Here is a 25191-nt window from a genome sequence, read left to right as displayed (position 1 = left end):
ACCCACCCAATATAAACCTGAATGTCCACCCACCCACCCAATATAAACCTGAATGTCCACCCATACAATATAAACCTGAATGTCCACCCACCAAATATAAACCTGAATGTCCACCCACCAAATATAAACCTGAATGTCCACCCACACACCCAATATAAACCTGAATGTCCACCCATACAATATAAACCTGAATGTCCACCCACCCACCAAATATAAACCTGAATGTCCACCCACCAAATATAAACCTGAATGTCCACCCACCCACCCAATATAAACCTGAATGTCCACCCATACAATATAAACCTGAATGTCCACCCACCCACCAAATATAAACCTGAATGTCCACCCACCAAATATTAACCTGAATGTCCACCCACCCACCCAATATAAACCTGAATGTCCACCCATACAATATAAACCTGAATGTCCACCCACCCACCAAATATAAACCTGAATGTCCACCCACCAAATATAAACCTGAATGTCCACCCACCCACCCAATATAAACCTGAATGTCCACCCACCCACCCAATATAAACCTGAATGTCCACCCATACAATATAAACCTGAATGTCCACCCACCCAGCAAATATAAACCTGAATGTCCACCCACCCAATATAAACCTGAATGTCCACCCACCAAATATAAACCTGAATGTCCACCCACCCACCCAATATAAACCTGAATGTCCACCCACCCACCCAATATAAACCTGAATGTCCACCCATACAATATAAACCTGAATGTCCACCCATACAATATAAACCTGAATGTCCACCCACACACCCAATATAAACCTGAATGTCCACCCACCAAATATAAACCTGAATGTCCACCCACCAAATATAAACCTGAATGTCCACCCACACACCCAATATAAACCTGAATGTCCACCCATACAATATAAACCTGAATGTCCACCCACCCACCAAATATAAACCTGAATGTCCACCCACCAAATATAAACCTGAATGTCCACCCACCCACCCAATATAAACCTGAATGTCCACCCATACAATATAAACCTAAATGTCCACCCACCAAATATAAACCTGAATGTCCACCCACCCACCCAATATAAACCTGAATGTCCACCCACCCACCCAATATAAACCTGAATGTCCACCCATACAATATAAACCTGAATGTCCACCCACCAAATATAAACCTGAATGTCCACCCACCCACCCAATATAAACCTGAATGTCCACCCACCCACCCAATATAAACCTGAATGTCCACCCACCAAATATAAACCTGAATGTCCACCCACCAAATATAAACCTGAATGTCCACCCACCAAATATAAACCTGAATGTCCACCCACCCACCAAATATAAACCTGAATGTCCACCCACCCAATATAAACCTGAATGTCCACCCACCAAATATAAACCTGAATGTCCACCCACCCACCCAATATAAACCTGAATGTCCACCCACCCACCAAATATAAACCTGAATGTCCACCCACCCACCCAATATAAACCTGAATGTCCACCCACCCACCCAATATAAACCTGAATGTCCACCCACCCACCCAATATAAACCTGAATGTCCACCCACCCACCAAATATAAACCTGAATGTCCACCCACCAAATATAAACCTGAATGTCCACCCACCAAATATAAACCTGAATGTCCACCCACACACCCAATATAAACCTGAATGTCCACCCACCAAATATAAACCTGAATGTCCACCCACCCAATATAAACCTGAATGTCCACCCACCAAATATAAACCTGAATGTCCACCCACCAAATATAAACCTGAATGTCCACCCACACACCCAATATAAACCTGAATGTCCACCCACCAAATATAAACCTGAATGTCCACCCACCAAATATAAACCTGAATGTCCACCCACCAAATATAAACCTGAATGTCCACCCACCAAATATAAACCTGAATGTCCACCCACCCAATATAAACCTGAATGTCCACCCATACAATATAAACAAGAATGCCACCCACCCAATATAACCTTGAATGTCCACCCACCCACCCAATATAAACCTGAATGTCCACCAATCCTGAACAAAATGTGTTCACCATCCTCTTATAAATACCCATCTCAACAACTCCCTGAATGCCCAAACACGAACCATAACCCGTGGTTGAAACTCCTCTAAAGAAATCTACCAGTCTCAGACCATCAACTCCGGGCTCTGTGAATCGCCAGGATTATCGTCCTTAGCCCGAACAAACACCACACAAAACCCCTCGGAGATCTTCGATTATTAGGCTGTTCTTCCATATCGCCTTCCTCCCCCGGTTGAGCTGGCCAACAGAATTCGATTGTCCCCCGCCTCTTGACTCTGCGGCCCTCTCGGCAATACAAGGCTAATGGAAATTATAACGTGTTCCTCGGCTCGAACAGGGTTACACAAAACACGCGCAATTTCATCGCTGTATTCATGACGTCGCGCCGAACAAGCGTAATGTAACAGCGGTTCTGATTGGATAAGACGCGAATCAAAATCACGTCACTAAGTGTATCATACCGAATGTGTGCCCGTGCTCAATAGAGCTCTAGAAAACAAAGAGTTCAAAATGGCAGCGATTTAAGTTTTGTTTACAAGAAGAGCAGAGTAAACGACGTAAGCGTGGATTAATTTTACATTTGGCAGGGTTTATAAGGGCTCTGTTAAAATAGCACGCTATAGCGGAGAGGAGGAGGAAGAATAGAGGGCCCTGGACTTTGGTGAGATGAGGGAAAGTCGGGCTCCGGAAGCGTGAAGCACTCATGTAAAACTTGTTTTTTTTTTTTACTTTTATTAAGAGTAAATGTTTAACTGAATTTTTTTTTTTTTTGCAACCATTTAGCGTTATTTAAAAACACATTCGTCATCTATGGTCCACGTTTGTCCTTTTATCATCCATTGTCCACGTTTGTCCTTCTATCTATCATCCATTGTCCACGTTTGTCCTTCTATCCATTGTCCACGTTTGTCCTTCTATCCATTGTCCACGTTTGTCCTTCTATCCATTGTCCACGTCCGTCCTTCTATCCATTATCCATTGTCCACGTTTGTCCTTCTATCCATCATCCATTGTCTACGTTTGTCCTTCTATCCATTGTCCACGTTTGTCCTTCTATCCATTGTCCACGTTCGTCCTTCTATCCATTGTCCACGTTTGTCCTTCTATCCATTGTCCACGTTTGTCCTTCTATCCATTGTCCACGTTTGTCCTTTTATCATCCATTGTCCACGTTTGTCCTTTTATCATCCATTGTCCACGTTTGTCCTTCTATCATCCATTGTCCACGTTTGTCCTTCTATCCATCATCCATTGTCTACGTTTGTCCTTCTATCATCCATTGTCCACGTTTGTCCTTCTATCCATCATCCATTGTCCACGTTTGTCCTTCTATCATCCATTGTCCACGTTTGTCCTTCTATCCATTGTCCACGTTTGTCCTTCTATCCATCATCCATTGTCTACGTTTGTCCTTCTATCCATTGTCCACGTTTGTCCTTCTATCCATTGTCCACGTTTGTCCTTCTATCCATTGTCCACGTTTGTCCTTCTATCCATTGTCCACGTTTGTCCTTCTATCCATTGTCCACGTTTGTCCTTTTATCATCCATTGTCCACGTTTGTCCTTTTATCATCCATTGTCCACGTTTGTCCTTCTATCATCCATTGTCCACGTTTGTCCTTCTATCATCCATTGTCCACGTTTGTCCTTCTATCCATTGTCCACGTTTGTCCTTCTATCCATCATCCATTGTCTACGTTTGTCCTTCTATCCATTGTCCACGTTTGTCCTTCTATCCATTGTCCACGTTTGTCCTTCTATCCATTGTCCACGTTTGTCCTTCTATCCATTGTCCACGTTTGTCCTTCTATCCATTGTCCACGTTTGTCCTTTTATCATCCATTGTCCACGTTTGTCCTTTTATCATCCATTGTCCACGTTTGTCCTTCTATCATCCATTGTCCACGTTTGTCCTTCTATCATCCATTGTCCACGTTTGTCCTTCTATCATCCATTGTCCACGTTTGTCCTTTTATCATCCATTGTCCACGTTTGTCCTTTTATCATCCATTGTCCACGTTTGTCCTTCTATCATCCATTGTCCACGTTTGTCCTTTTATCATCCATTGTCCACGTTTGTCCTTCTATCATCCATTGTCCACGTTTGTCCTTCTATCCATCATCCATTGTCCACGTTTGTCCTTTTATCATCCATTGTCCACGTTTGTCCTTCTATCCATCATCCATTGTCCACATTTGTCCTTCTATCCATCATCCGTTGTCCACGTCTGTCCATCAGTCCGTCACACAGACGTATGTTTTGACCCATTGAACGCCATAATAACAGATCTGATGTCTCGATGTACCGTGTCCCCAAACAAGGGGAAGCTACTCCGGCACCAAGCAGGGGAATGAACTCAACCAGTTGAACGTTCAGACACATCTTATTTTATACCGTACTTTTTTTTCCCCATGTTATATATTGATATATTGTATGTGTTTCTCAGACATTTCCAACCATGTTATGTGCCATATGGCCAGTTCACTCCAAATTATTTTCATGTCCGGATATGATTCCAAAACTTTTGTCAATCAAAGAAAAAATCTACAAGGCAGAATTTGATTTGGCAGTTTTCTCTCCTAGATGGGTTGCCTCTTCTACTCGGGGTCCGAACTCTGGACTTTTGGTGTTAGTAATCACACGCTCCCTCCCGAGTCAGCTCGTCTCGGTCCGTGGCTCACGAGTCAGCCATCCATCACTCGCGGCCTGACATCCCCCAGCCAGCTCCCTCGGCCGTCCGCGCCCCAAATCATGTCATCCAACCACCGCGCTTAACCCCGCCGGCGGGTAGCAGACTAGATGAATCCCAGGGGCTGTCAACTGATCCAGTGGGGCCCAGCAGGACCGCGGGGACCCCGCTATTGTCTCCCTCACCCTCACTGACACCCCGGTCACCTTTAACTCTAGCCGTAATTCTGCTAAACGATAGATAGTCACAAGACCCCCCCCCCATCCCTAAGACCGCCCCTGTTTAATAATACGTATGATAAGATAACTTTAAAACCGTTTGAGAACCTCCCAGACCAACATGGATGCGGGTAATGCAGACGCCCCAAAAAGAGACGGAGTCACCAACCATAAAATGACTTGTAACCTGACCCCCCAACCATTTCTTTCACACTGACGTTTTTTTTTTACCCGTTCTCTGGCGCTTTAACCTGTTGCTGTCGTGGGGTGCTTACGTGTACACGGGCGCTTTTGTTGTCGTACCCTAGTGGGGTAGGGTATTCTTGTTATCAAATGAACAAAGTGTTATTTTTTTAAAAAATATATTTAATTCCCTTCAGAAATTCCCATCAGAAATACAAAAATGTAAGGGGTAAAATCACATAGTAGTAGGAAATGTGTGTTAAATTGTGTTTTTTTTTTTTTTTTTTTTAAAGTGCATTTTCATTTGCTTGCAGTGTAGAAAGAATCAGTTGTATCTGTGTTTTGTATGAGGGTTTGTGTGCTGTGTGTGACATTGTGTATTTGAGTGTGTAGTTAACTGTCTCGAATTTTCTGTATGTGCTTGTGTTTTGTGTGCTTGTGTTTGTGTGTGCGCAAGTGCACATGCATGCGTATGCGCATAAGGCGCCATATTTTGTATACGAAAATTTAGTTAAAAATTAAAAAAAAAAATCCTTAATAGCTTATTTCTCGAGATCGTGTTTTCTTACCTTTTTATGGCGTGTCAATGAGGAATACAAAAATAATTAGCCAAAACTGCAGGGAGAAAAAAACTGACGCCCAAAATTGCGCGTTTTTTCTTATAATGCACAAAAAAATGGATATTCCCGTTTCTGAACCTGAATATAGCTTCACCCGAGAAGAAAGTGCCTCTCTCTCGTTAAAAGCATTGGCTACTACCTTTCAGCTAAGATCTTTTGCCTTTTTTATAAGCTTCAGTTTATTTTTATACATCGCTTGTTTTTTTATTTTTTTTTTTCACTTACCAAGACTAACATTTTTGCATGTCTTCTCTTTCAAAAAATTAGTTCTGTCTTTCTATTTTTCATTCTTTCACTTGGTCCTTTGGCCAGACTTCCAGTTGATAATTGTGCACATACCTTACTTTTCTTACCCTCCCTACCTCTCTTTTTAAACCCCCCCCCTCATCTCTCCTCTCTCTTTGTCTCCTCTCTAATTCTGCTTCTCTTCTTCTCTTTCTCCGTTCTTCTCCACACCTCGTTCCTCAGTCTGTCTCCTCTTTCTTATTGTCTTCTCCCTCGCTGTCTCTTTCTCTTTTTGTCTCTCCTCTTTTGACGTCCGTCTCTTATTTTTTCTCTCACTCTCTATAGTTCTGTCATTCTCTACACATTTTTCACTTTATCTCTATCACTCTCTATATTCTCTTTCTCTATTTTTCTCTGTTTCACTGTTTTTCTTTTTTTTCTCTCACTCTCTCTCTGTTCTCTCTCCCTCCCTTTCTCCCGCTCTCTATCTCTCTCCCTCCCTCCGTCCCTCTCCCTCTCTCCCCCTCCATCCATCTATCTCTCCCTCCCCCTCCCTGTATCTCTCTCCCTTCCTCTCCCTCCATCCCTCCCTCCCTCCCTCGCGCCCGCCCTCCCGCCTACCCCCCCCCCCCCCTACCACCATGTATTTCTATCCCTGCACGTCACTTGTCACTGACTACGAATCTCAAATTCCTCCATTAGGGCGCTGAAAGAACCGGAAGTTGTCACTCTGAGAATTTCGCGTGAACCGAAATCAAAGTCGAGCTCTTCATTCAAATTCTTTCCCCTCTTTTTTTATCGGCCGACACCTCCTAGCCGAATGTTTTTTTTTTTTTGGCCCCTGCCCACATATTCCCCACACGTTGCTGTATCCACGAAACGTTACCTCAATGAATGGTGTCAATTTGTAACGTACTTGAAATCCACACACCTTAACCATTCTCAAGCCCATTCAGCCTTTTTTTTTATTGCTCTTTAAATTGTCATAAACATGGACTGCGCATGCGTGAAGCGTCTGGTTTCCTGTGATAAGCCTTGGAAAAAAAATATTTTTCTAGAATCAGATAACTAATACGTTTTTATTTATTAGACTGTGTATTAATAAACTATAAATGTTTTTTTAGCGTAGATTAGGAGATAGTGGATGTAAAAAAATTGTTCGTCAAAAGTTGTTTCTAATTTTTTTTTTATGCAAGAGCTGCTCAAGTTTTTCATCACCAGAGACATTTGCTTAGTCAAAGTATGTACGGTAAAGTAGAATTATATTCGGTAACGGAAAATTTTGTTCGGTAAAGTAAAATTTTGATCGTGTAAAGTGTAAAGTAAAATTTGTTCGGTAAAGTTAAATTTTGTTCGGTAAAGTTAAATTTTGTTCGTGTAAGGTTAAATTTGTTCGATAAATAAAAATGACAAACCGGAAGAAATTAAGAAATATTTAAATCGCACATCCTTCACGTAATGCCCCCACCCCCACACACACTGGGAGCAAACTGCCCGAAAGAAACCATGAGTCTCCTACTCCCACACGATTCTAGTCAGTAAAATGTAAGGACAGCTAGGCATTCTGATGACAACACGGGTATTTTAAAGAGAGCTACAGTAAATGTAACGTTTCGAACTCGGCGGTCCATGTGGAAAATGAAGTAGAGTTCACCTGTTTGTATGACCTCGGCATTTGACGAACGTCAACTTAGGGGCGTCGTAGAGGTTCGAACCCGGGATCCGAACTCGAGACATTTGTGTTCGCAGTCGTACCAATTCCGACCATGTTGTCTCATATATACATTATTAAGTCACAAATCAGCTGCGAATGTTGAACGTCTAATTTAAAAAGGTGTCTTTAAAAAAAAATAACAGAATAAGTTAAAAGGTTTGTCTAATCTAATCACAGTACAGCCGATTTTACTGTTCTAAAAATTGTTCAATTCTACAATCAAATAATGTAAGGAAATTTTATTTCGTAGTTTGTTCTTGGACATTTAGAACATCTTAGTGTTTTTTTTTTGTTTTTTTTTTTTTTTAAAAACCGGTTTCACATATTTCAAATATCATAATTATTAATGTTTTACCATATGCGTTGCACAAATACGACAGGTTTAAATAATAATTTCTTTCTTTCTGATGCTCTTTGGTTTTTTTTTTCTTTTATTTTCTTTTATTAGCTGCTGCAAGTTTCTTTTATTTTCAAGGGCACCTGCACTGTAGGTCAAAGGTTGAAAGGTCACGTCTTTACTCTCAACATCTTACAAATAACTCAAATAACTAGGCTTATGTACTGGGGGAAAAGCATTACATCAAAACACTTGAAAGCTCTTATAATCAATTATATATTCTGGCTTTATGAGTTTTAATTGATTTGTTAAGCCATCTATGTATACCGAGTTGTGAATAATAGAACGGTCTCCGCGTTTATAGCCTCCTTAACAGAACCCACCATAGCACTTCTAGTACATTCTAGTAAATTACCGTCTACATTATCCATTCCTACACCCCCACCATAAAATCACTTGTAAATTACCGTCTATATTATCCATACCTACCCCCCACCATAAAATCACTTGTAGGCCTATATACCGTCTATATTATCGATATATCTTCATAAAATCACGTGTACATTACCGTCTATTTTATCGATACATAATCCTCTTCATAAAATCACTTGTAAATTACCGTCTATATTATCGATACATAATCCTCTTCATAAAATCACTTGTACATTACCGGCTATATTATTCATACCTACACCCCCCCCCCCCCTTACCATAAAATCACTTGTACATTACCGTCTATATTATTAATACCTAACCCCCACCACAAAATCACTTGTACATTACCGTCTATATTATCCATACCTAACCCCCACAATAAAATCAATCGTACATTACCGTCTATATTATCCATACCTTACCCCCCCCCCCAATCATAAAAATCACTCGTACAAGATCGTCTATAGGTAGTCAAAGTTCACTGACATCTTTACCATCTCCGCCCCCGTGGTCAAATCACGTGATACCCGTCAAACTCCCTAGAGAGGCGACGAGTACCCGCGTTAAGAAAACGTTGGACGAAACGACACTTTAACGAAATGTAGAATGCTGGACTACGTATTGACACGTCGGTAAAGCGAGCCGGGCTTATCAATGCTGATGGCGAATACACAGTGGTAGTTATTCCCTAAGGGAGGTAATGAAGGTTGAACAGATCAGAGTTGTGGTACTTGAATTTTTGTTTTAAACGAAAAATTTACTTAAAAAAAGTAATTTTTAAAAAAATCCTTGCTCGTATATTTTGCTCCAACCAGGAAGTAAATAAAAATTATCTTCAGTATTTCAGGAATGATTTGTGTAACCATTGCTTTAGTCAAGTGGAGAATTGCAAAGTACTTAAGCGGCTTTTTAAAAGCTGGAAAGTAATATTAGCGATGAATGCGTTGATATTGTCAAGCTTTGATATTCTGTATAGAACTAAGGGCGTCATAACCAACATAGAGAAATATTCTTGGAATTTACTATGCTGAAAAGGCAAAGTTTGAAAAATTGGAAATTAGGATATGAACCTCTATCTGTGTAACATGAAGTACAAAGTTCTTTTGAAGGACACTGAGACAGTGAGCAGAACAACTTACAGTGGTTCTCATTTTATAAGTGTAAGGGGGCTTTTTGTTGTTGGCTACTGTGTATATTCATTCATTCCTATTTAACTTCATTTGAAGGTCCCTTCATTCGTATGTCACTTCATTCACAGGTCCGTTCATTCATAGGTCCCTTCATTCCTAGGTACCTTGACCAATAGGTCCCTACATTCGAATATCTGTTCATTCATAGTTCCCTTTATTCACAGATCCTTTAATTAGTGTTTCCCTTTATTTATGTCCTTTATGTGTATGTTCATTTTTCGGTTTTTATCTAATTTACATGCATTTTTACATGACCTTTTCATCTAATTTATAACTTCATGTTTTTGTTCTTTTTTTTCTCTAATTAACATCTTCACTAACTAGACCCCTTTTGGTTGTCATTTAGAGTTCCAACAATTATCAAATTGAAAAACAAATCAACACTTTTGACTAAATACATACACTGCTGGTAAAACTGAAAATTGGGGAGAAAAAACAACAACAGCGGTAATCACATTATGTGTTTAAAAAAAAAGAAAAATCTGAAAATAACATTTTTTAAAAATGTTTCTTTAAAAAAATCTGGTCACACCCGGAGACTGCTATTATTGCCCAGGCGCTGAATGGGGCAGATAGTACATCATTTTTCGCACGGTTACTCCCCGAGAGTGTCGACCAAGACAATTTTATAACGATATAATCTGTATCGTCGAGTCGGGCTAATCTTTTTATCGGGCGTCCTCTTCGAGCCTCTTGGCCCGGGGGTGGGGGTGTGGGGGGGGGGGGGGGGACACATGCGGATAAAAGCGCCGCGCAGTGCTGGTCTGAGGGTGGGGATTGGACGTCGATGAGGGCAGGAATTACGGACTGCTGAGTCACACAGGGGGGAAATTAAATACAATTTCAAATACTTCCTCCCTCGGTGACAGTACCTCAACATCGGGCATACACGCTTTAAAAGTGTGCTATTTAGGTCGGCGGTACCCCCGGCACAGACACGCTCTCAATAGAGCCAGGCACTTGTCATTCTCGTGGAGAAAATCTTCATTTTCTGTGCGGCACTCCAATAAAATGTAAATCTCTTTGTGGTTGCTGTCTTTTAAAAAAAAAAAAAGTCTCTTCTCGTTTTACCGACATCAACAAGAAAATCTGGCCATCCATTCGTGTGGCCTTTTGTACGGGGCGATTTCTTTTCGAGTTGCCACTTAGTTGTGTGTGTGCGGGAGAGTGGCGATACAGAAAGTAAATAGATATTTTAAGCTGTTTGCTTCAATGGGCATTTAGTGGAGGAACTAGGTCATGTTAGATTACATTTTATTTATTTAGAAGTAAAATAAGCTTTTGTATGGGGACATCATCACATAATTAAAATAGGGACATAAAACTGCGGGATCATACACACTTACAAACACACACACACACACACATATACATATATATATATATATATATATATATATATATATATATATATATATATATATATATATATATATATATACAGTGCTATCTCGAGATGGGGCTTTATTAAATACCATACAATTGTTGGTAAGCCAAATTGCTATTCTATCAAAGCTATTTTTTCATTTAAATTAATAGAAATGCCATTAATCTGTGCTAGTCCCCAAAGAAAATTGAATTTTTACACGACAATAATACTGTATAACAGCACACTAATATTATATTGTAAAGAAATAAACTGCTTTAAAAAAATGTATTTACCTTTGAACCAGCTGGCTTGAAATTACCCAAGATGCTGGCGGTGGTGTATAGGGTGTATGGAGCTTCACCCTTACACTTTGGTAAGTGTAATTATATAGTCCATGGTAGTTTTTTCCCCCCACGATCTGTGTAACCCGCTAATCCACTTCCTCGTATCTCAAACTTTGCTCGTAATTCAAAGCAAATGATCGCACGCTCGACGGCTCATACCCAAAAAATATCGTATGCTGGGGCGCTTTTATTCAGAGTACGCCTCTTGTGTGTCCGCAAAATATTACTAGCTGTGACATTATTTCTTCTCGCAATACCATGAATGATATTTGGGTGTAGGAATTAGGTAGACAACCACTACTGAATTACAGCAGTAGTGTCATCTTAATGCTATTGACTGGCACCTAGCCCTGTTGCAAGTAAGATGCATATTTTGTAATTTTAATGGATCCGCCACGCCCAAATCTAACGTTTATGTGCCTTAAGCTGCTGCTACCTAAGGGGAATTATATACATCATTAGATAATTTAAAAAAAAACACATCTCTACTCTCTAAGAGAAAGAGAGAAATATAATTGTGTTAAATTTATTTACATTTCGACTTTTTAATAATACCCAACTACTACACTTTCTCGCTAATAAGTACACGTAAATAAAAAGTTTTTATGGTGTGTGAAATTATGTATAAAATAAATTTTTTTATGGCTAGTAGTAGTTTTTATTTTCAAGCAGCTATTTATCTTTTAAAAAGTTAAAACTGAGTATAAAATTATTCTAATTTAAACAAAAAAATTATTATTATTCTAAATCGCAATTGTTCTAAACAAGATATACATACACATAAAAGGGATATAATCACTGTTTATGACTAAATTACTTAAAGCTTAGTATTGTTTCCCTTTAACATTAATATGTGATAACAGCTATTTTCTAATGGAATTGATCACAAATGAAATGTAATATTAAAGAATATTGAAATACTTTCAAAAATAATTTTAGCCATCTTTAATTTCATCAGTGCAATTCTCGTAAAAATTATTTTTATTTTCATCCACATTAAAAGATGTTTAATTGGAGTAATTTGAAGGTAGGGGGAAGAACTCTTGGTATAGACAGCTTTCAAGGAATGAGCTGACCAAATCCATGACATTCTAAGATTTATTAGACAGACAAAAACAAAAGGAAACAGTAATAACATAAGCAACTTTATTAATTATATTGCTAAAAATTAAATTGTTACAGTAAACAATTACGCTCATTTAACTAAATTCCCCAATGAAATTAAATTTTCTAAATTTAAGTGATGCATAAAAGCTAATAATATCATCTAAGTGAAATTGATTTGAATATTAACCAACTTTCACGGGAACCACTGCAAGAATCACTTCATTTATTCAATCGTAATTTAGCCAGCATGTCTTTATGACTAGTTATATTCCAACCTTTAATAGATTATTTTAATAATTGTTTGCATTGTCCATTATGTTATTTATACACGATGTCTGTAAAAGATGCGCTGATATAATTTATTCCTTTACTTTATTTACTAGCTGGAAAGAAAATGGTTTTAATTATTTTGTTTACTAATAAATCTACATAGTTTTATTTCCACAATAACTAACAGTACATTTTGAGATAAATACTAGATCTAGCAAGCAAAAGAAAGACGGTCTAAAATATTAATATGTACATCTATTTATTTTGAAATCAACAAAGTAGGTTTCTTACATTTAAAAAAAAATAATATCAGCAACAAGTGTTTATTTTTATTTTTATGAATAATGTCTTTACTATATATCAATTAGACTAATTGTTAATTTCATTTTAATATCGTATTCCTAAACGAAAGACTAGAATTTAAATCAAATACTATTAGTGAAAGAAAGAAAATCCCAGAATCTTGTTAAGAAAAAATTATTTAAACTGAAATAGATAATGTGTTTTTAAGCATCTAAATTTAGGTGTTGTGATTTAATTTCCATTCGACATATTTCATACGCAAGTCTAATTAGGATGTTGGAATGTATTATCCAGTACTGGAGATATTAAGGTTAATTTTTAAATTAATTTAATTACGAATCTTTAATATATCTTTGCTGTCTAGCAATATTGATTAAAAATTTCAATCAAACAAATAAGATTTTAAAAAGCTTCAAACACAAAATTAATCAATTTTTTTTTCTATTTCGATATCTGTTTGCCATTTCAATAAATAACATGAATATGGGGCATATTTTTGTAAAAAACTAAACAACCTCAAGATTCATGCTCAGCACAAAATAAAATAAAAATGCATGACCTTGTGGTAATTAATCAAATCTAGTTCGGTGACTATGATCAATGTAAAAAAAAATATTTAAATCTAATTATGCTAATGTTACTTTACAGCAAATAAATGTACCCATTGGATTACGAAAACGTAATCTTGATATTCAATATTTGAACAATGTCTACGAATAAATGTAACTAATACTGATAGTTTCATCGTTGGTGTCGTCTGCGTCTTGAGGTCATAGTGTTCTCTCCCTTGGAGCACGTCTCACAGCACATCGTTTGGAAGTAGGTGCGTTTACAGTAGCCGAACTTTAATACAAGGGGACAGTAGGCCACACGAAACTTGTCCACACAGACTGAAAACAGAATTACAGTAGACAAACTTTAATACAAGAGGGGGGGGGGGGCAGTAGGCAGAGTTTCTTGCAGGCATCCCTTCGAAACTTTTAAGTGCCCCCCCCCCCCCCCCGGAGAAAAAAGTCTGGAAGAAACACTGGCAGTAGGCCACACGAAACTTGTCAACACAGAAAAAACAGAACAGTTTTTTTTATAGGGGATCTACACATTATTAACATAGGGAGTAGTCAATATAAAAAAAAGACTTACATTTACATTAAGAAATGCTAATTAAAAAATGTTGGAATGACTTAAGTTCAAAATTAGAAAAAAGGGGAAAGAAAAATGATCCTTTCTAAAGTATGTAATTCCTTGTCTAGTGAATGTGATTATTCAACTATCTAATGAATTCAATTAATCACCTGTCTAATGAATGCAATTACTCACCTGTCCAATAAATTTAATTACTTGCCTGTCTAATGAACGTAATTACTTACCTGTCTAATGAATGTAATTACTCACCTATCTAATGAACGTAATCACCCACCTGTCTAAGGCATCTAATTACCCACCTGTCTAATGAACGTAATTACCCACCTGTCTAATAAACCTAGTTACTCACCTGTCTAATGAACGTAATTACTCACCTATCTAAGGCATCTACTAACTCACCCACTGCCTGAGCTGTTAGCGACTCAGCTTTTTTGTCGCACGAGCTGTTGCACTTCTGACTGGCCTTGGGTTCTATCTTGGGGTCACAGGTCTCAGAGGTGAAGGATTGGCACTGGACTAGCCTCACCTGGGTGCCCTCACCGCAGGTTACTGAACACTGGATCAATGACAATAAATAACATATTTCCAATTGCTGTTTTTTTGTGTGTTTTCTCACAATGTAACTTTTAAAAAAACTAAGGTTTTGTAGTTTTGAATATGTACTGATATTTTATTTTCTAAAACAAGAAGGAAAATAAATCTCCTAATATTGTTTTCCCTGGATAAAACACAATGTAACTTTATAAAAAACTAAGGTTTTGTAGTTTTGAATATGTACTGATATTTTATTTTCTAAAAAAAATTGAAAATAAATCCACTAATTTATTTCCTCTGGATAATACACAATTAAAATTTTAAAAAAATCTTACCTGACTCCATTCCCCTTTCCTCCACTGTGGAGGGGGACAATCCCTATTGGAGCATGCCATTTTTTGTGGGGGTTTGTCCTCAATCTTACACCTCCTGTCCTCTAAGTACGTGGAGGCATCGCTGGGCATACAGAACACACGGCGTGTCTTCTCCCCGGGCCCACAGGAGGGCACACACTGAGTACACAGAGATAGAGAACACATGTGTACATAACAACACAGTGATCATGTATAAGGACATAGAGGTGAGTATACAGTGATCAGAGAACACATGTGTACATAACAACACAGTGATCATGTACAATGACACAGGTGAGCACACAGAGATAGGGAACACATGTGCACATAACATCACAGTGATCGGCATACACAGGTGTATAAAACAACACAGTGATCAGGGTACACAGATGTATATAACAACACAGTAATCATGTACAAGGATACTAAGGTGAGTACACAGAGATCAGCATACACATGTGTACATAACAACACAGTAATCATGTGCAAGGACACACAGGTAAGTACACAGAGACCAGAGAACTCATTTATAACATAACACGTAGCTCATCATGTACAAGGACACCAACTGAGATGAATATAGGAAACAGATCAAATAGCTGATTTATTGCATAAAAACAAAGTGATCACATACAAGGACACAGATTGAGATGCTAACAGGAAACAGAAATCAAATGGCACATTTATTTCATAACAACGTAGAGATCATCAAATATTATTTAAGGGCAAGGGGCAGTGAGCAGTTTATTGGGGTAAGGTAATTGTAAAATTTCGCGATTTACATTTAGATTGTACTGACTGGTTAGCTATCGCAAGTCTACCGTTTAATCATGCCACATAGGATACCACATGAGAAATGAGAATGAGAAATGAATGAAGATACCAGACAGAATGAGGAATGTATTTGGATACCAGACAGAGTTAGAAATGAGTTAGGATACCACACATAATGAGAAATTAGTTAGAATACCAAAAATAATGTGAAATGAGTTAGGATACCACATAGAGTTAGAAATGAGACAGAATACCACACAGAATGAGAAATGAGCCAGGATACCAGACATAATGAGGAAGTAGCCAGAATACCAGACAGAGTTAGAAATGAGACAGAATACCAGACAGAGTTAGAAATGAGACAGGATACCAGACAGAGTTAGAAATGAGACAGGATACCAGACAGAGTTAGAAATGAGACAGGATACCAGACAGAGTTAGAAATGAGACAGGATACCAGACAGAGTTAGAAATGAGACAGGATACCAGACAGAGTTAGAAATGAGACAGGATACCAGACAGAGTTAGAAATGAGACAGGATACCAGACAGAGTTAGAAATGAGACAGGATACCAGACAGAGTTAGAAATGAGACAGGATACCAGACAGAGTTAGAAATGAGACAGGATACCAGACAGAGTTAGAAATGAGACAGGATACCAGACAGAGTTAGAAATGAGACAGGATACCAGACAGAGTTAGAAATGAGACAGGATACCAGACAGAGTTAGAAATGAGACAGGATACCAGACAGAGTTAGAAATGAGACAGGATACCAGACAGAGTTAGAAATGAGACAGGATACCAGACAGAGTTAGAAATGAGACAGGATACCAGACAGAGTTAGAAATGAGACAGGATACCAGACAGAGTGAGAAATGAGACAGGATACCAGACAGAGTTAGAAATGAGACAGGATACCAGACAGAGTTAGAAATGAGACAGGATACCAGACAGAGTTAGAAATGAGCCAGGATACTAGACAGAGTGAGAAATGAGCCAGGATACTAGACAGAATGAGAAATGAGCCAGGATACTAGACAGAGTGAGAAATGAGCCAGGATACTAGACAGAATGAGAAATGAGCCAGGATACTAGACAGAATGAGAAATGAGCCAGGATACTAGACAGAATGAGAAATGAGCCAGGATACTAGACAGAATGAGAAATGAGCCAGGATACTAGACAGAATGAGAAATGAGCCAGGATACTAGACAGAATGAGAAATGAGCCAGGATACCAGAGTTAGAAATGAGCCAGGATACCTCTGTCCACTCAAAAGTGTGCCACTCTGGCGGACACTCCGCCATATGACACTCACTCTCCGAGGGCGGCTTGGTCTCGGTACACTCCGTGTCGTCCAGCACGATCTGATCGTTGTCCCCCACCAGCTGCAGACACACGACCTGACGTGACCTATGACCTTCACCGCACGACTGGCTGCACTCAGACCATGGACCCCAGGACCATCTGCACAATTGGGAAAATAATAGTGGTGTTTTATTTGTTTTTTTTTTAGTCTTGATTACTTAGGGGCTAGGGTTAGGACTAGGGTTAGTTTAAGAAAATAATATTAATTATATTTTCCAGTCCAGAACAAATGTTAAGACATTTTAACTATATCAATGAAAAAAGAATCTTTTGATGCTTATATCAACATTTTATTATTTTTATGTAGTTTGTTTTCCCTCATACAATTTCATCATACTGTAGAGGAAATACGCATGTGCTTATATTCTCACTCATCCTGTCAAGGAAATAAACACTGTGCTTATGTAACCCTCACTCAGTGGGGATGCTTTTACCCACTGAGGTGTTGTGGTTAAGACGGGCTGACCCTGAGATTAAGTACACACCGACACCGACAGTTGTTGTCCAGTACTCGCTTTATTTACAGCATCGAGCAGAGGCGTAGCGAGGGGGGGGGGGGCGGGGGGGGGGACATATGTCCCCGGGCGCCGACCTTAGGGGGGGCGCCAAATTGAAAGTTTGAGGGGGGGTGCAAATGAAAAGTTCGAGGGGGGGGGGGGTGCAAATCGAAAGTTTGAGGGGGGGGGGTGCAAATGAAAAGTTCGAGGGGGGGTGCAAATCGAAAGTTTGAGGGGGGGTGCAAATGAAAAGTTCGAGGGGGGGGGGTGCAAATCGAAAATTTACTCCCGAGGGGGGCGCCAAATTGAAAGTATGTCCCCGGGCGCCGGGAAGGGTCGCTACGCCTCTGGCATCGAGCCATGACGGCGATGCAACACAGTAGTACAAAACAAACTAGCCAAGAAGAAAAAATCCAAAAGACCAAAACCAAAAGACCAAAAGAAACTGTAGCCCTAAAACAAATGTAAATAAAAAAAGTTACATTCCTGACAACACCATGTGTACTCTACAATATACACGGGTAACAATAAAATATGTTTTGGCCAGTACACAGTACTGCCAACAAGTACCAATACGTAGTACTTCAAATAAATACTTATATTAATACTCACCCTAACTAGTGTGCACATGCAGCACTAGCAGGAATACACAACTAAGTATTTTAACAAACATAATTTATATAACTACCTTCATTAGGTCTACATCTTGGTCCACAGACAGCAGCCTTGCGTGTGCGACACGGCTAGGCATGAAACTACCCACAGTCCCATGTCACATGACATGGAACACAGGTAACATCGCTCACAAAAGCATAAAAAAACAACGTCAACAGTTCAGTTGCAGTCCCACAGGGGCCGCAACCCAATGAATAAAAACTTCATATTTTTATCCCCCTTTGGCTGGTAACCATATGTGTTACACTTATTTCCTCTGAACTGTAAGAGGATATAAGCACGTTGCGTATTTCTTCTATTGTTAGCTGAAATAAGCACTATCCATAAAACTTATATAAAAGGTCTTAAATACTTCATTTAGAAAACAATAATTACGTATATCAATAACTCTAGCAGTTTGTTATAAAATGTTACGACTTGCTTACAGATATCTAACGACTCCGCTTTAAAAAATCTTTTGACTTGCTTAAAGATATCTAACGACTCGCTTTAAAAAGTCTTACGACATGCTTAAAGATATCTAACGACTAGTTTTAAAAAGTCTTACGACATGCTTAAAGATATCTAACGACTAGTTTTAAAAAGTCTTACGACATGCTTAAAGATATCTAACGACTAGTTTTAAAAAGTCTTACGACATGCTTAAAGATATCTAACGACTAGTTTTAAAAAGTCTTACGACATGCTTAAAGATATCTAACGACTCGCTTTAAAAAGTCTTACGACATGCTTAAAGATATCTAACGACTAGTTTTAAAAAGTCTTACGACATGCTTAAAGATATCTAACGACTAGTTTTAAAAAGTCTTACGACATGCTTAAAGATATCTATAATCTAACGTCTTGTTTTAAAATGACGCTTACTTGGGCGGGCAGGGCTGTTCATTACATTTTCTGGTGTGGTCAGACGGACGAGGCTGTCTGTCACAGTAGCTGTTCTCGGCTGTCCGACCGTCGGATTTGTTGACACATCTCGCTTTAGAGGTACTGGTTCCTGTAATAGTGACAGGAGTTAGTACTGGTTCCTGTAATAGTGACAGGAGTTAGTACTGGTTCCTGTAATAGTGACAGGAGTTAGTACTGGTTCCTGTAATAGGACAGTGACAGGAGTTAGTACTGGTCCCTGTAATAGTGACAGGAGTTAGTACTGGTTCCTGTAATAGGACAGTGACAGGAGTTAGTACTGGTTCCTGTAATAGGACAGTGACAGGAGTTAGTACTGGTTCCTGTAATAGGACAGTGACAGGAGTTAGTACTGGTTCCTGTAATAGGGCAGTGACAGGAGTTAGTACTGGTTCCTGTAATAGTGACAGGAGTTAGTACTGGTTCCTGTAATAGGACAGTGACAGGAGTTAGTACTGGTTCCTGTAATAGGGCAGTGACAGGAGTTAGTACTGGTTCCTGTAATAGGGCAGTGACAGGAGTTAGTACTGGTTCCTGTAATAGTGACAGGAGTTAGTACTGGTTCCTGTAATAGTGACAGGAGTTAGTACTGGTTCCTGTAATAGGACAGTGACAGGAGTTAGTACTGGTTCCTGTAATAGGGCAGTGACAGGAGTTAGTACTGGTTCCTGTAATAGGGCAGTGACAGGAGTTAGTACTGGTTCCTGTAATAGTGACAGGAGTTAGTACTGGTTCCTGTAATAGGACAGTGACAGGAGTTAGTACTGGTTCCTGTAATAGGGCAGTGACAGGAGTTAGTACTGGTTCCTGTAATAGGGCAGTGACAGGAGTTAGTACTGGTTCCTGTAATAGTGACAGGAGTTAGTACTGGTTCCTGTAATAGGGCAGTGACAGGAGTTAGTACTGGTTCCTGTAATAGGGCAGTGACAGGAGTTAGTACTGGTTCCTGTAATAGGGCAGTGACAGGAGTTAGTACTGGTTCCTGTAATAGGGCAGTGACAGGAGTTAGTACTGGTTCCTGTAATAGGGCAGTGACAGGAGTTAGTACTGGTTCCTGTAATAGTGACAGGAGTTAGTACTGGTTCCTGTAATAGGACAGTGACAGGAGTTAGTACTGGTTCCTGTAATAGGGCAGTGACAGGAGTTAGTACTGGTTCCTGTAATAGGACAGGAGTTCAGTGGAGGCAACCAAGAGGTAAAAGTACGCTTTTCAGCAAAGGTCAAATAGAACAAAAAATGTATAATTATTTGGTGTTATTTTAAGGGATTTTGTTTGTTGGTTTATTTTTAAAGGTTTCAAGTTAACTTACCTGTAGAGCAGGACTTGCAGCAAGGTGTCCAACTCACCTGTGGAGTGGGACTAGAGCAAGGTGTCCAACTCACCTGTAGAACAGGACTTGGAGCAAGGTGTCCAACTCACCTGTGGAGCAGGACTTGGAGCAAGGTGTCCATCTAACTAACCTGTAGAGCAGGACTTGGAGCAAGGTGTCCAACTCACCTGTGGAGCAGGACTTGGAGCAAGGTGTCCATCTAACTAACCTGTAGAGCAGGACTTGGAGCAAGGTGTCCAACTCACCTGTAGAGCAGGACTTGGAGCAAGGTGTCCATCTAACTCAACTGTAGAGCAGGACTTGGAGCAAGGTGTCCATCCAACTCACCTGTAGAGCAGGATTTGGAGCAAGGTGTCCATCTAACTCACCTGTAGAGCAGGATTTAGAGCAAGGTGTCCATCTAACTCACCTGTAGAGCAGGATTTGGAGCAAGGTGTCCACATTAACAAACCTGTAGAGCAGGACTTGGAGCAAGGTTTCCAACTCACCTGTAGAGCAGGACTTAGAGCAAGGTGTCCATCTAACTCACCTGTAGAGCAGGACTTGGAGCAAGGTGTCCAACTCACCTGTGGAGCGGGACTTGGAGCAAGGTGTCTATCTAACTCACCTGTAGAGCAGGACTTGGAGCAAGGTGTCCATCTAACTTACCTGTGGAGCAGGACTTGTAGCAAGGTGTCCATCTAACTGACCTGTAGAGCAGGACTTGGAGCAAGGTGTCCATCTAACTCACCTGTGGAGCAGGACTTGGAGCAAGGTGTCCATCTAACTTACTTGTAGAGCAGGACTTGGAGCAATGTGTCGAACTCACCTGTGGAGCAGGACTTGGAGCAAGGTGTCCATCTAACTTACCTGTAGAGCAGGACTAGAGCAAGGTGTCCAACTCACCTGTAGAGCAGGACTTGGAGCAAGGTGTCCATCTAACTCACCTGTGGAGCAGGACTTGGAGCAAGGTGTCTATCTAACTTACCTGTAGAGCAGGACTTGGAGCAAGGTGTCCAACTCACCTGTAGAGCAGGACTTGGAGCAAGGTGTCCATCTAACTCACCTGTAGAGCAGGACTTGGAGCAAGGTGTCCAACTCACCTGTAGAGCAGGACTTGGAGCAAGGTGTCCAACTCACCTGTGGAGCAGGACTTGGAGCAAGGTGTCCATCTAACTTACTTGTAGAGCAGGACTTGGAGCAATGTGTCGAACTCACCTGTGGAGCAGGACTTGGAGCAAGGTGTCCATCTAACTTACTTGTAGAGCAGGACTTGGAGCAATGTGTCGAACTCACCTGTGGAGCAGGACTTGGAGCAAGGTGTCCATCTAACTTACCTGTAGAGCAGGACTAGAGCAAGGTGTCCAACTCACCTGTAGAGCAGGACTTGGAGCAAGGTGTCCATCTAACTCACCTGTGGAGCAGGACTTGGAGCAAGGTGTCTATCTAACTTACCTGTAGAGCAGGACTTGGAGCAAGGTGTCCAACTCACCTGTAGAGCAGGACTTGGAGCAAGGTGTCCATCTAACTCACCTGTAGAGCAGGACTTGGAGCAAGGTGTCCAACTCACCTGTAGAGCAGGACTTGGAGCAAGGTGTCCATCTAACTTACCTGTAGAGCAGGACTTTGAGCAAGGTGTCCAACTCACCTGTGGAGCGGGACTTGGAGCAAGGTGTCTATCTAACTCACCTGTAGAGCAGGACTTGGAGCAAGGTGTCTATCTAACTTACCTGTAGAGCAGGATTTGGTGCAAGGTGTCCAACTCACCTGTAGAGCAGGACTTGGAGCAAGGTGTCCAACTCACCTGTAGAGCAGGACTTGGAGCAAGGTGTCTAACTTACCTGTAGAGCAGGACTTGGAGCAAGGTGTCTAACTTACCTGTAGAGCAGGACTTGGAGCAAGGTGTCTATCTAACTTACCTGTGGAGCAGGACTTGGAGCAAGGTGTCCATCCAACTCACCTGTAGAGCAGGACTTGGAGCCAGGTGTCCATCTAACTCACCTGTGGAGCAGGACTTGGAGCAAGGTGTCCATCTAACTTACTTGTAGAGCAGGACTTGGAGCAATGTGTCGAACTCACCTGTGAAGCAGGACTTGGAGCAAGGTGTCCATCTAACTTACCTGTAGAGCAGGACTAGAGCAAGGTGTCCAACTCACCTGTAGAGCAGGACTTGGAGCAAGGTGTCCATCTAACTCACCTGTGGAGCAGGACTTGGAGCAAGGTGTCTATCTAACTTACCTGTAGAGCAGGACTTGGAGCAAGGTGTCCAACTCACCTGTAGAGCAGGACTTGGAGCAAGGTGTCCATCTAACTCACCTGTAGAGCAGGACTTGGAGCAAGGTGTCCAACTCACCTGTAGAGCAGGACTTGGAGCAAGGTGTCCATCTAACTTACCTGTAGAGCAGGACTTTGAGCAAGGTGTCCAACTCACCTGTGGAGCGGGACTTGGAGCAAGGTGTCTATCTAACTCACCTGTAGAGCAGGACTTGGAGCAAGGTGTCTATCTAACTCACCTGTAGAGCAGGACTTGGAGCAAGGTGTCCATCTAACTTACCTGTGGAGCAGGACTTGGAGCAAGGTGTCCATCCAACTCACCTGTAGAGCAGGACTTGGAGCCAGGTGTCCATCTAACTCACCTGTGGAGCAGGACTTGGAGCAAGGTGTCCATCTAACTTACTTGTAGAGCAGGACTTGGAGCAATGTGTCGAACTCACCTGTGGAGCAGGACTTGGAGCAAGGTGTCCATCTAACTTACCTGTAGAGCAGGACTAGAGCAAGGTGTCCAACTCACCTGTAGAGCAGGACTTGGAGCAAGGTGTCCATCTAACTCACCTGTGGAGCAGGACTTGGAGCAAGGTGTCTATCTAACTTACCTGTAGAGCAGGACTTGGAGCAAGGTGTCCAACTCACCTGTAGAGCAGGACTTGGAGCAAGGTGTCCATCTAACTCACCTGTAGAGCAGGACTTGGAGCAAGGTGTCCAACTCACCTGTAGAGCAGGACTTGGAGCAAGGTGTCCATCTAACTTACCTGTAGAGCAGGACTTTGAGCAAGGTGTCCAACTCACCTGTGGAGCGGGACTTGGAGCAAGGTGTCTATCTAACTCACCTGTAGAGCAGGACTTGGAGCAAGGTGTCTATCTAACTCACCTGTAGAGCAGGACTTGGAGCAAGGTGTCCATCTAACTTACCTGTGGAGCAGGACTTGGAGCAAGGTGTCCATCTAACTGACCTGTAGAGCAGGACTTGGAGCAAGGTGTCCATCTCACCTGTATAGCAGGACTTGGAGCAAGGTGTCTATCTAACTTACCTGTAGAGCAGGATTTGGTGCAAGGTGTCCAACTCACCTGTAGAGCAGGACTTGGAGCAAGGTGTCTAACTTACCTGTAGAGCAGGACTTGGAGCAAGGTGTCTAACTTACCTGTAGAGCAGGACTTGGAGCAAGGTGTCTATCTAACTTACCTGTGGAGCAGGACTTGGAGCAAGGTGTCCATCCAACTCACCTGTAGAGCAGGACTTGGAGCAAGGTGTCCATCTAACTCACCTGTGGAGCAGGACTTGGAGCAAGGTGTCCATCTAACTTACTTGTAGAGCAGGACTTGGAGCAATGTGTCGAACTCACCTGTGGAGCAGGACTTGGAGCAAGGTGTCCATCTAACTTACCTGTAGAGCAGGACTAGAGCAAGGTGTCCAACTCACCTGTAGAGCAGGACTTGGAGCAAGGTGTCCATCTAACTCACCTGTGGAGCAGGACTTGGAGCAAGGTGTCTATCTAACTTACCTGTAGAGCAGGACTTGGAGCAAGGTGTCCAACTCACCTGTAGAGCAGGACTTGGAGCAAGGTGTCCATCTAACTCACCTGTAGAGCAGGACTTGGAGCAAGGTGTCCAACTCACCTGTAGAGCAGGACTTGGAGCAAGGTGTCCATCTAACTTACCTGTAGAGCAGGACTTTGAGCAAGGTGTCCAACTCACCTGTAGAGCAGGAATTGGAGCAAGGTGTCCATCTAACTCACCTGTAGAGCAGGACTTGAAGCAAGGAATCCATCAAACTTACTTGTAGAGCAGGACTTGGAGCAAGGTGTCCAACTCACCTGTAGAGCAGGACTTGGAGCAAGGTGTCCATCTAACTCACCTGTAGAGCAGGACTTTGAGCAAGGTGTCCAACTCACCTGTAGAGCAGGACTTGGAGCAAGGTGTCCAACTCACCTGTAGAGCAGGACTTGGAGCAAGGTGTCCATCTAACTCACCTGTAGAGCAGGACTTGGAGCAAGGTGTCCAACTCACCTGTAGAGCAGGACTTGGAGCAAGGTGTCCATCTAACTCACCTGTAAAGCAGGACTTGGAGCAAGGTATCCAACTCACATGTAGAGCAGGACTTGGAGCAAGGTGTCTATCTAACTTACCTGTAGAGCAGGACTTGGAGCAATGTGTCTAACTCACCTGTAGAGCAGGACTAGAGCAAGGTGTCCATCTAACTCACCTGTAGAGCAGGACTTGTAGCAAGGTGTCCATCTAACTCACCTGTAGAGCAGGACTTGGAGCAAGGTGTCTATCTAACTTACCTGTAGAGCA

General features: G+C 41.2%; 1 protein-coding gene across 1 annotated transcript in view; it reads right to left on the bottom strand.

Moving 5' to 3' along the window:
* Positions 1-12511: 12511 nt before the first annotated feature.
* Positions 12512-25191, bottom strand: part of LOC131942367 (A disintegrin and metalloproteinase with thrombospondin motifs 6) — a 55851-nt gene continuing 43171 nt past the window's right edge. The window contains exons 21-25 of the mRNA XM_059302203.1: positions 19271-19400; positions 17129-17333; positions 15072-15248; positions 14602-14758; positions 12512-13949 (exon numbers count right to left, since the gene is read on the bottom strand). Coding sequence (XP_059158186.1) covers positions 13801-13949; positions 14602-14758; positions 15072-15248; positions 17129-17333; positions 19271-19400 — 818 coding nt within the window. The 3' untranslated portion in view covers positions 12512-13800. The remainder of the gene's footprint in view (positions 13950-14601; positions 14759-15071; positions 15249-17128; positions 17334-19270; positions 19401-25191) is intronic.

This window comes from Physella acuta, unplaced genomic scaffold (genome assembly GCF_028476545.2).
Source record: "Physella acuta isolate Inbredline_101_S28 unplaced genomic scaffold, ASM2847654v3 ptg000403l, whole genome shotgun sequence".
NCBI lineage: Eukaryota > Metazoa > Mollusca > Gastropoda > Physidae > Physella > Physella acuta.
Note: the sequence above shows the minus strand (reverse complement) of the source record. Positions and strands in the feature narration are given on the sequence as shown.